General features: G+C 26.6%; 2 protein-coding genes across 2 annotated transcripts; one reads left to right on the plus strand and one right to left on the minus strand.

Moving 5' to 3' along the window:
* The first annotated feature begins 489 nt into the window (after positions 1 to 489).
* Positions 490 to 6,459, plus strand: LOC135925145 (uncharacterized). Its single transcript, XM_065460352.1, has 3 exons — positions 490 to 551; positions 4,381 to 4,775; positions 6,392 to 6,459. The coding sequence occupies exons 1-3, from the start codon at positions 490 to 492 to the stop codon at positions 6,457 to 6,459; spliced, it is 525 nt and encodes a 174-aa protein (XP_065316424.1).
* A 3,839-nt stretch (positions 6,460 to 10,298) lies between these two features.
* On the minus strand, positions 10,299 to 12,456 carry LOC135922701 (tubulin alpha-4 chain-like). Its single transcript, XM_065457133.1, has 7 exons — positions 12,330 to 12,456; positions 12,072 to 12,285; positions 11,866 to 12,014; positions 11,673 to 11,825; positions 11,304 to 11,630; positions 10,996 to 11,263; positions 10,299 to 10,870 (listed from the first exon to the last, which is right to left on the minus strand). The coding sequence occupies exons 1-7, from the start codon at positions 12,330 to 12,332 to the stop codon at positions 10,629 to 10,631; spliced, it is 1,356 nt and encodes a 451-aa protein (XP_065313205.1). The 5' UTR covers positions 12,333 to 12,456; the 3' UTR covers positions 10,299 to 10,628.
* Positions 12,457 to 13,029: the final 573 nt, after the last annotated feature.

The raw sequence follows: 13,029 nt of genomic DNA on the forward strand, positions 1-13,029 counted from the left end.
GCGCGGTTCTTCGGTCAAGTTAAATGTTATATAGTATTATAAAAAAATTCTATTTATAAAAAAAAAAATAGATTTGTTTAGAAATTATGGATAAAATTATTACAGAAATTCAAAAAAAAAATGATGAATGATCTATTGACGACTATACTACATAAAATACATAATGAATGTTAAAAATATTCCTCAAACTGACGTCACTTTGAAAAATTATTTATATCTTATGGAGAAATAAATATTATAACTGATATAAAAAAAATTACTCTTTCCAAGAAAAATTGGTGATTGGGCAGATATATACAAAATTGCAAAACAACTTTATAAAGATGAAAGAACTGTTCTGACATCTATAATTGATTTTATTATATTAAGTCGCGGACCTACAGAATCCGTTTTGAGTTATTTAAAGACTATAAAGGAGCTAGTCCGAAAATACGAATTTGAGATAATATAAAACTAAGAATTCGCGATCAATTAATCGCTGGACTAAAGATGTCACAACTAGATAAAGAACTACGTTTACGATACCCAGACATTAAAGACGAAGACCAACGGTTAAGCTTAAACAAAGTTATAGAAATGGCTTTAACGATCCGACTTAGAAATAAATAATACAACTAAAATGGTTTATAAAATCAAAGAAACGACCAGATATAATGTTAATAATGAACGATTAAATCAAAATGATAATAATAATCGGCAGTATAATGATAATAGGCAATATCAAAATGATAATGGTTATAATAACTACCACACAAATAATAATAATACAAGAAACCCTTGCTATCTTTGTAATCGTTTTCATGCAATTCGAAATTGTCCAGCATATGGAAAAACGTGCAACAAATGTAAGAAACCAAACCACTTTGCCGTGTGTTGTAAAACTAGATGAAAAATTTAAGGTACAAATTACAATAATAATGACGATTCAGATTTCTCAATAAGAAAAGTATACAAATATGGACAGCACCCAACAATTTCGGTATTAATAAATAATCACGAAATTAAAATCGAATATTATACAGGTTCAGCAGTAACCATCATTAATACAATATGGAATAAAATTGGGAAGCCAAAACTTAGAATGGCTAGAGCTCCAACTACATGTGGAAATAATAAAATAAAAATTATGGGCGAAGCTTATGTAAAAGTGCAATTAGATGATAAAATAAAATAGCTTCCGTTATTATTTATAAAAACAAATGATGCATATTTGGATTTCCTTGGATTATAGAATTATGTAAAAGTAAATAGGATCAGCAAATATAATAATGAAAACATGAAATATGATAACGATATCATGTACAAGAATGGCGCTAATAATATAATTGCAGATGCTTTCTCGCGAAACAAATAGAGAAAAATAATGATAGAATAACAAGCGAAAATAAAACAGTGAATTATATAAGAAATCTTACTTATGACACATTAACTCTATCTAGATAAGAACTTAGAGTTGAAACCGCAAAAGATCCAATTTTAAGAAGAGTAAAAATATTAATAAATGGTACAAATATACAAAATCAAGCACCATGTACAAGCTTTAAGAACAAGAATAGATGAAATAGAAAATGATGGATGTCAAAAACAATGCATGCCTTATACCCAGGGTTGCCATGTTAACATTTTAATATATAAATAATAATTTTGAGAAACATTAATTGATTATTTTTATATTTTTAAAATAATTTCAAATATTTATTCGAAAAACATGTCTAGTTTGTTAATTTCTTTCTATCCTGTTTTATTTTATCCAATAATAAATCAACATCATTTCATTCATGTAAGTCAGTACAGGGGAATCGATTGCAATACAATAATATTCTCTAATAAATAATACAGATGCAACTACATTTGCGGAAATCGTATACATCTATCATGTAGTTCAACATTCACGGAGCTATATCATCACAATGTAGGTCAAATCTTTTTCTCATGATATTTAACGACTCCAATATAAGTGCAAACCTTACTTGTGGCAGAACAAAAATGAGCAAGGCTATCACAAGTGTTTTAGTACCTGAATCCTAGAGGTCAATTCTAGACAATTTGAAAGATGGGCATCCATATGCAATTCTAACAGATGCAACTAATAAGGGAAATATTAAAACATTTCCCTCGATCCTTCGCTATTTCAACAAGAATAAGAACATTTCAATAAAACTGTTAAAAAATTTTCCTCAGATAGTGAAAAATCCAACGATGTAGCTAGCCACATAATGGTAAATATAGCCAGCGTCTACATGGCCGGGGAGGGTAGGAGACAAATGCCTCCAAAATATATTGGCATTTTTGGGGGTAGGTATTGATTTTTTTTTTGGGGGGGGGGGGGGGTAATTTTTGATTTGAATTATAATCTTTTTAAATCCATTAATTGATACGATTATGATGGTTATCGTTAATTTTCTGACAAATGCCAATTAAAGTAAAGATATTTTTCAATTAATAAATAATATATACTTTATTTGTGAACCATTTTCATTTACCATTTTATCAAGTTAATTTTCACATTTCCTATTTGGTACTTTTCTTAGAGGTTAATATATTTATATTATGTTTTTTAATAAATTTATAAGTAATATTTTTAATTTATTATTGTAACTAAAGACAATAAATATTATTGAAAATATACCTTAAATTTGTGAATTAATAGAAACTCATTTTTTATTTAAAATTTTACCAATATATTAAAATAAAATTAAAGTAGGCAGGGTATAGAGAAAATAAATTATATATTTTATTATTAAATATTTTTTTTAACTTTATCACACTATTTTTATATCTATATTTACTTTATAAAGTTCAATTTAACAATATGTTTAATAGGTTAATTAATAATAATAATTTAAAACCAAAGTATTAGAAAAACTTAGTAAGTTAATATAATGTAGTAAAATAATAAAAGTAAGGTAATGCTAATTTCTAAGAATTTTTAAATTTAAATCTTTTCATCTTTAATTGTATTAAGATTTCAAAGTTCTTTTACTTTTTTTTAATATAAATTTTATCCTTAAAATATGAATTGGATTCAACTATTTTCAAAATGTTATCTGTGTGAATTTCATCCTCTTTATTTACATTATGTGTTATATTGTTTATATTATTATCATTGTTTATTTAGCTATTAGAATTTCTTTAGATAATATACTTTCATCATGAATTTCACAATTTTATTTATACTAATTTTTATTTATAAGATTACTATTGTTTTTACTGTCATTATAATATCTTTTATGATTTCTTCATGTGATCGCAGTTTTATATTAGTCTGCTCTATTATGCCTATGAATCTTTCAAGTATATTTTCAAAATGTTTTAACATGATCTTCCTAACAAAGACATTTTATTAATGTTTTTAACGCGTTCAAAATTTGTGAAATCCCTTTTTATTCTACATTCACTTGTGCTGCACCTAGTGTTGTTAAACGGCTCGTTTTGAGCCGATTTTTAAAAACGGCTTACTCAATATTTTAGTCAGAAAAATATTGCCTAAGCCGTGAGATCTCGCTAATAGATGTCCAAACCTTTGTTCCTTCTATAAACAAAATCTTCAGGCTTGCGTAATACTATTCTGGATGAAATATTGAGTTAGCAGTTTTTCAAAATCGGCTCAAAACGAGCCGTTTAACAACACTAGCTGCACCTATCACTTGTATCGTCTTGCCATTGTAACCTGATAACTTTATGTTGGACTTGATAATATTTTTAATGCCAATTTTCTCAATCATGTATTCTTGTAGAATTAAAACATATATTATAAACTTAATTATAATGTTGTTAAGAAAAAAATTGCCATTTGGCTAAAATTTTATTAAAAATTTAGTTTTTCATAAGGAAGCAAATTATAACTCCTCTTTATTTATAGAAAATCTCAGTTATTGAAGATTCAAAAATTGTATTATCTCCTCATCCAATCCCCAGTTCCAGTGAGGCCCTTACTTTGCATGATGAGGTATTTAATTTAAATACGAATTATATGATAACTTTTGAAGGAAATAAATTATGATTATGAGGTTATTCATATTTCCAAGATTTATTAAAAACTTAATTATAATATAGCTAAGAATAAAATGACCATTTGAATAAAATTTTATTAAAATATAGTTTTTCATAAGTAAACAAATTATACTCTTTATTTATAGCAAATCTCCATTATTGAAGATTCACAAATTGTACTATCTCCTCATCCAATCCTCAGTTACAGTGAGGCGCTTACTTCCTAAATAAAATTTATTTAAAATTGCTGTAGGCCCATGTCAGCCATGTACAAATAAATTTCAATATCCTGTTACTCACAAGAGGTTTTAAATAATATATGATTTTCATTAATTTTTACCCATCCATTATTTCTATACCAGTATTTTTTTTTTACTTTTTAAACAGGAGCATGAATATAACCTATTATAGAAAGGTTAATATAGATGGTTCCCTCAACCCCAGAAATTGGCTATCTTATAGCACTACTTTAGACAAAGTCTTTTGTCTATATTGTATTATGTTTGGTGGCACTAAGTCCAATACTTTTTGGACTCAACTTGGAGTAAATAATTGGAAAAACATTAAGCGTGACTTAGAGAGACACGAAGCATCTTCTCTTCATAAAGATTGTGAATATGCAAACATGACTTGGCTTGCAAATAAGCGCATTCAAGATCATTTGCTATCAAATAAGCTTGATATAATCATGGAAAATCGTAATATAGTTCATAATATTATCGATGCCATTATGTACCTTATAAAATGTAATATAGCCTTTTGGGGTTCTAATTCGAATGAAGGTAATTTTATGTGTCTCACAAAATTAATGGCAAAAACGGTTCCAACTTTACGTGCATACATAGATAGCAACGAAAAATTGCGGAGAAAAAAATCAGATAAAATTTCGAGACCTTATATAAATTTGCTGTCATATATCCACGTGAAAAAAATAACTGAAATTATAGGATAAAAATAACGAAAAGCATTATTCAAAAAATTAAAGAGAATCGTGCCTATAGCATCATATTAGATGGAACATATGATGTGTCTAAAAAAGAATGCATAGTTTTGCTTGTACGGTATATAGAAGATGATCTGCATCCATATCCTGTAGAAAGGATCATACATGTTTTTACAACATCAGAAACCAGTGGGGAAAATATAAGGAAACATATTTTTTGTAAGTTTAATGATCTTGGTCTTCCTCTTGATTATTTGGTTGGACAAAGTATGGATGGTGCAGGGAATGTGAGAAGAGTATACAAGGGAATGCAGGCTTTAATATTGAAAGAGGCTCCAAAAGCCATCTATATTTGGTGCCATGCACATAGGCAAATTTAGTAGTTGCTCATGTTTGTGGATGCAAAATTGAAATGAAAAAGGCAATGGGAATATTAGATGAGTTATATAATTTTATGAATGGAGTTAGACGTCAAGGTGTGTTTGTTAAATATCAAATGAGAAAGTCCAAGAAATCTCTTAAAAGAATTAAAAACACAATAAGGTAAATAAAATATTTTTAATGAAGCTTATATATTTTCAGAAATTGGTCATCATCCTACAAATCTGTAGAAATCTTTTTAGATGTTTTTGAACATATTTTAACATCATTAGTTGAATTAAAAGATTCTAATGATCTAAGCACCTCTTCCATTGCCGATGGATTATTATCCAGAGTTAAGGATGAAAATTTTATATTAAGTCTATTTATTTTGAAAGAAATATTGAAATGTACACATGAGGCTTGAATTGAAATGCAGGCAGTTGGTAATGATTTGGCTATGGTAACCAAATTAATTCAACATATAAAGAATAAATTACAAAAACTAAAAGGTTAATATTAGTTACTATTTCTATAAATTATTTTAAAATATAGCTAATGGAGACAATATTTTTTAAAGATTACACTCCTTATCTACTAGTTTTTTGAAGAAGAATAATGTAATAACTGATTTGTATAATATGAAATCAATATTCAAATTGGATTAAACAGAATTCAATAATTATGTTGAACAAAAAAAAACAAGTTGAATAAATTTAAAAATTTTAAATTATTATTTATTGTTATAGATATAAAACGGAAATATTTTTCCCTGTGCTAAATGCAATAATTAACCACCTAAATGATCGATTTAATTATGATTGTTTAAATTTTTTATCACCAATATCCATTTTTACTCCCGCTGGGATTATGGATAATGAAAAAATAGAAGGAGAGCAAATATTCGAAATTTGTCATACTTATCAATTGGATGTCCAAAACATTGTTGATGAATATATAATGATTTTCGCTCTTTATATTTGGAGTCTCAATCAATCATTTTTTGCGAAGATCTTTTGGTTAAAAAGAATGACGCGTTATATATTGATGAAAGTAATTTATTGATATTTTATTTGTAATTGTATATAATTAAAGGTATTGGAAAAGATCAAACTACCGAAGAAAATTTCAATAGCGAAATCATGACCAAAATAAAAAAATAGATAAAATATTCTTTTATATTTCCATACCGACTTTTAAATCAATTAAATTCTTATTCTAATTTAAATTTATTATATAAATATTTATTAACCCTTCCTACAACTTCCTGTTCAGCTGAAAGAGCCATGAGTAAAGTAAAAATTAACAAAACTCGAATGCGGGATAAAATTTCGGACCCATTTTTAGAAATTACTGTTAATATCCAGCGAAATTGATATTTTTGAAAAATTTACAATTGATGATATTATAACACAATTTGCATTAACATCTATAAGGTTATCCAGATTATTAATAAAATAAGTAATGTATCTTCTTCACAGCGAATATATACGCTTTTAAAAAATGTAAATTTAATTTAACATTTTATAATTTCAATGCAAAATATACTATAATTCATTTTATTCTAATATTTTATATAATAACTCTATTTACAATTCATGTTTTTAATTAATTAAAAGAATCAAGCTAAATATACCTCTTTAAAATTATTCGTCTTATATTTTTTACAATATTTTAGATCTTTTTATAGAAATATTATTATGTTATCTCATTTAATTCATTTATATATATATTATGAAAATAAGAGAATATCAACCTAATTATGGAAAGATAGCATTATTTAAATATAAGTTGATTATCACCTACAAATTTTTAAAATTTTTATTCCCTAAATAGGCTTGAAAGATTGTAAATAGAATTATGTTGTAAGGTTATAAATGGTAGCTTATTATAAGATTTTTTAAATAAAATCAATAACATTGTAAATTTCGCCGCCGAAGGCCCCGGTTTTTTAGGTGGTATGGGTAGATTTTAGAGTGGGTTTGCCTCCAGCAAATTTTCTGCCATGTAGACGCTGAATATAGCTGATTCATGGTTATCAATGATTTGCATGTCAGCTTTCTGCGCTGATAATGTCTCTGTAAATTTTGGCAAAAACCAAAGTTACCGAATTGAGGCTGCATAATAATGAATTAATACCAATTGGCTGTATATGGCATATACTACATAATTCTTGCAAGAAGGCAATAAATGTGTGGATGTCGAAATAATGGTGATGAAATGTTTTAACGAATTTTGTCATCAACTAAAGAAGTTAATGAATTAAAAGAGTTTTTAAAATTTTACAAACCCTTAAAAAAATACTTCTTAAATAAAGATTTTAAAAGCTGTCCTAAAATATTGAAAAAAATTTTTCGAGTATGAAATGGCAGAAGCATATTTGGGATTCGTTTCACATATAGGAAATCTACTTCATGCAGTTAATATTCAGTTGCAATCAGAATATTCTTTATAAAAAAGATTCACAAAATCATGCTACAACTCTGTTCATCTCTACAGTTAAAAATTGATAATAAATTTTATGGCGCTCTGAAAATATTATATTAAAATGTTCAAATAATACTCTAATTAATACATTTTTAAATGAAGCAGATATTTTTATTAAGACAATTTTAGAATATTTACAATCAAAATTTAATTTTAATAACTCTATTTACAAATGTATAAATATTATGACCTTGGAACAGAAACCATCAATTGATCGTTTTTATAATTTAATAAATATATTAAAAATACCGAAAGACATTGATTTCTTGTTTGAGGAGATTGTAATTCTCTCTATTTTTTATGATTCGCCAAAATACTTAAAGTTAGATGGTCTAAAAGCAGAGGAGAAATGGGTAGAATTTTTTCGTTATAATGGTAAATCCCCATGCATGGAAAAAATATGCGAGTATGTCTTCTCCTTAACTCATTCTAATGCCTCATCCGAGCGCATTTTTAGCCTGATGAGGACTGCCTGGAAAAGGGAGAGAAATCGGATTGCTTTAACAACATTAGAGGCCGAGCTAATGGTTAAACAAATATATATGTCATGCCAGGAATTTTATAAATATCTCAATAAAGACGGTAAACATTTAGTTCTATTATTTAATCTCAAATAAAATATAATTAAGTTTTAGCAATGGCGCCATAAAATTATTGTCAATTTTTAACTGTAAAGATGAACACATCTGCAGCATAATTTTGTGAATCTTTGTTAAGATTCTTCTGATTGCAACTACACATTAACAGAATGTAGTAGATTTCCTACATATGAAATTATTCCTAAATATACCTCTGCCATTCATTATTGGAAAAAATTTTCAAAATATTAGGACAGCTTTTATAATCTTTATGAAATTTTTTTTAAAGGTTTATATAATTTTAAAATTAAGGTATTAGGAACATATCGCAACCAACATTGTGCTGACTCAATTCTGTAAATACACTGTTTTTACCAAATTCACTGAGGCATTATCAGATCAGAAAACTGACATGCTGCAATTTATTGATAATTTCGAATCTGCTATATTTACCATTATATGGTTAGCTATGTCTTTGGATTTTTCACTATTCAAGGGGAAAAATTTAATAGTTTTATTGAAACGACCTTAATATCTGTTAGTAATTGCATATGTATGATCATTTTTCAAATCGTCAAGAATTGACCTCCTGGATTTAGGTCCTAAAACATTGATGATAGCCTTGCTCATTTTTGTTCTACAAGTATAGTTTTCATTTATATTAGATATTTAAATATTATGGGGAAAAGATTCTACCAACATTGTGATCATAAGTATCTCTGTGAATGTTGACTACAAGATAAGTGATTATAATTGCCGCAACTGTAGTTTCATCTGTATTATTTCTTATTTTTGGAGTACCTAATTATGTATTTAAACGTGATATGTGATAATTAAGCGCCTATCCCTATGTTATACACACACGGTAGATTTCCAATTGCGGTAATTTTGCGGGACATTCGCATATAATATATTTTTAATTGTAAAATTAAAATCGTTTTTTTATATAAAATTTATCTTGTTTACATTCTTTTATATATAAAAAAGATCGTTGGTTTTTTTTATAAATTAATATATTTTAATAAATTAAGATGTTATTTTATTTTGAAAAATAGTTACCGACTTTGTATTTATATAAACTAAATATAAAATAATAGGTAGATAATTAAGTCATTCAAAATCCCTGGCCTGAAATTTTTTTTATATTTCTCCTGCATAATACCAAATTTCTTCCACAATTTGAAAATTTTTACCTGGCAACCCTGCTTATACAGGTGTCAAGGACAATACAGATATACCAGGGGAATCCATCACAATCCTGGAAAAGAGAAGGAAAAAACGTACAAAACATACAGACCAACTACGAATAAGGAAAGAACCAGTTGAACCCAAATCAATAAAAACAAATGATATTATAGTTAGATGATAAAACAGTAGAAACAAATAGATGAACTTGGTAAACAAAAAGATTGATAGAAAATCTTAACTTGGTGGGATTTAAAAGGTTATAATTTGAATATTATATTATCGAGGTTAATCAAATTGCATACTATTAGAAGTTAAATTTGATAATTATATAAAAGTATATATATACAAAAGAATTACAAATAAAATTCATTATTGTTTTTATACTTTAATCGATATAATAGTATCTATAAAGATTCATAATTGAAATATTATTTTTAAAAAATTTGGTTTTGATATGAATAAAGGTTAAGGTATAACTCAAAAATCTGATGAGATATTGCTGACATTTTTAGGGTTTTTTATAGCATAATTAGTTTTTTTTAAAATTAATATAATTGATTTACTTCTATAAGATCAAATTTTTATAAACAGAAAAAAGGACACTACTAAAAAAATATCTTAAGGTAGTTGGAATTAAAAGTATATTTCAAAAAATATGCAATTAAAAAATTTTTATTAAAAAAAATATATTATAAATAAAATGGGTTATATATATTTGTATAAATGTGAGTAATTTATTATGAGTTTTATTTTTAAAGGTTGCAAACATCTGCACACCAAACTATGATACAAGCATCAAAATCTACATATAAAAATTTATTGCATTCTACAAGTATGCAAATAATTATATTTTAATGTTTAAAAATATGTATATTAATCAATAACTATAAAAAATTTAACAATAAAATAAAGAAAACAAGCATATGCATAATTGACTCAATAATAATTATACTACATTATAGAGATATGTTTGTGGCAATATATTGTAATTATGCTTGAATACATGTAATAAAAATGTAATTTATAAAAGTATTTAACAATGAAAGGTTTTCTTAAAATAACCTTTTATTCTAACAATCCTAATAATATTCTCCATCATGGCCATTAGCCCCTGCATCAATATCTTTAGAATCTAAACCAACTTCCTCATAATCTTTTTCAAGAGCTGCCAGGTCCTCTCTTGCTTCTGAAAATTCTCCTTCTTCCATTCCTTCACCCACATACCAGTGTACAAAGGCACGTTTGGCATACATCAGGTCAAATTTATGACAAAGTCGGGACCAAGCTTCTCCAATAGCAGTAGTGTTACTTAACATGCACACTATTTTAATATAATAAATTTTTATTTTTAAGAAATATTATAAACTTATACAACAAATCTTCTGAATATATAAGATGAGATAGAATTTTAATAATTTAGCATTAAAATGTGTTATAATAAATTACCAGCTCTCGGAACAGGTGCCAATTCTGAACCTGGCACAGCTGTAGGAGTTTGATAATTTATACCAACTTTGAACCCTGTGGGACACCAATCAACAAATTGTATGGAACGTTTAGTTTTAATTGCAGCTATAGCTGCATTAACATCCTTAGGGACCACATCACCCCTATACAACATACAACAGGCCATGTATTTACCATGCCTAGGATCACATTTGACCATTTGATTCTCTGGGTCAAAGCAGGCAGCAGTTATCTCATTTACAGTAAACTATTTTAAAAAATAGAGCATATTAAAGTGTATAATTTACTTTCTCATGATAGGCTCTATCAACAGACACTATAGGTGCATAAGTAACTAATGGAAAATGTATTCTTGGATAAGGGACCAAATTGGTTTGAAATTCAGTCAAATCAACATTCAAAGCACCTTCAAATCTCAATGAAGCTGTGATTGATGATACAATTTGACTGACCATTCTATTCAGGTTGGTATATGAAGGTCGGGCTACTCCTAATTTTTTTGTACATATATCATATATAGCTTCATTATCCACCATAAAAGAACAATCACTATGCTCTAAGGTGGTATGTGTTGTGAGAATGGAATTATATGGTTCTACAACAGCAGTTGATATCTATATTAAATTTAAATATATAAGAATGGCATAAATAATTACCTGAGGTGCAGGGTAGACAGAAAATTCCAATTTTGATTTTTTGCCATAGTCTACAGATAATCTCTCCATTAATAAGGACGTAAAACCTGATCCAGTGCCACCACCAAAACTATGAAATATTAAGAAGCCTTGCAAACCTTGACAGGCTTCAGTCTAATAAAAATTTATTAATTTTACAATAAAATTTTAATACTAGTTTCCTGATTCTATTCAAAACATCTTCAATAATTTCTTTACCAATTGTGTAATGGCCTCTTGCATAATTATTTGCTGCATCTTCTTTTCCCGTTATCATATCTTCTGGGTGAAACAAATTTTTATAAGGCCCTGACTTGATTTCATCTGAAGTAATATAAAAATTAATTAGTTGAATTTCTGATAAATAAATATTAAATTTACCAACAACAGTGGGCTCCAAATCAACCATTACTGCTCTTGGCACAAAATGATGTGCATCAGTTTCTCTAAAAAATGTATTGATTGAAGGAGAATTTGTATTTTCGCAATTAAGAGTTCCATCCGGATTGAGATTGTGTTCCAAACAATATAATTCCCAACAGGCATTTCCCATTTGCACTCCAGCTTGGCCGATATGTATAGAGACACATTCACGCTAAGAGCATTTTATTACAATATATAACAAAGTAAATTGTATACCATTGTTAATTTTATATAGGTTGATTCGAAATATATTTATGCAAATTCGAATAAAAATTTAAAAAATAGACGTTATAAATTGTATTGATAATTCCTTTACAAATGTCGGGTTTTATGTCAATTAAAAGAATGGATATTAAAATACTTTATTCAAAAAAGGTGTTGAATATAAATTGTTGTTATATATGTAATATTTTATTATATAATTAATAAAATATTTTACTATGCTTATACCATTAATAATATTTAATAGTATTAATATGAAGACATTATACTGATAATATTTAAATACAGCAAATATATATTATTTAACTGATTTTATTTACTTAAGTGTTGTTTTTTGATGAAATGTAGAAAACTCAAGGATTACATTTGATTACCTTATTTTATAAAATATATCAAATTTTACTTAATATTAAAATGAGGCATTCATGCCTATTTTTTCAATAATACAGTAGTAAATAACTTTTTACAAATTTACCTTATATAGAATTCTTAAGCAAATTACTTTTTTATTCTAGATGAACAATATTATATATTTAAATTTTAAATTTAAAATGGATTCAGTTTTATATTTAAAAATAGGTATGGCTTAAAATATATTATAATAAATAAAAATGGGAAATCAACATTTTAGATAAGCCATTTTAATTATTTCCAATTAAATGGCTATAGAATATTTATATTCTTAGCATTATAA

Source organism: Gordionus sp. m RMFG-2023, chromosome 1, assembly GCF_954871325.1.
Source record: "Gordionus sp. m RMFG-2023 chromosome 1, tfGorSpeb1-WG-v2, whole genome shotgun sequence".
Taxonomy (NCBI): domain Eukaryota; kingdom Metazoa; phylum Nematomorpha; class Gordioida; order Chordodea; family Parachordodidae; genus Gordionus; species Gordionus sp. m RMFG-2023.

What these genes read in the sequence shown, in the direction of transcription:
- LOC135922701 (XM_065457133.1), bottom strand. An exon ending in TTTGGAGCCCACTGTTGTTG is followed by an intron (nt 12,015 to 12,071) that starts GTAAATTTAATA and finishes ATATTACTTCAG; the next exon opens with ATGAAATCAAGTCAGGGCCT. An exon ending in ATAGAGCCTATCATGAGAAA is followed by an intron (nt 11,264 to 11,303) that starts GTAAATTATACA and finishes TTTTTAAAATAG; the next exon opens with TTTACTGTAAATGAGATAAC.
- LOC135925145 (XM_065460352.1), top strand. Translation starts at nt 490, where the DNA reads ATGTCACAACTAGATAAAGAACTACGTTTACGATACCCAGACATTAAA. An exon ending in ATTAAAGACGAAGACCAACG is followed by an intron (nt 552 to 4,380) that starts GTTAAGCTTAAA and finishes CTTTTTAAACAG; the next exon opens with GAGCATGAATATAACCTATT. An exon ending in GGGTTCTAATTCGAATGAAG is followed by an intron (nt 4,776 to 6,391) that starts GTAATTTTATGT and finishes ATATAATTAAAG; the next exon opens with GTATTGGAAAAGATCAAACT.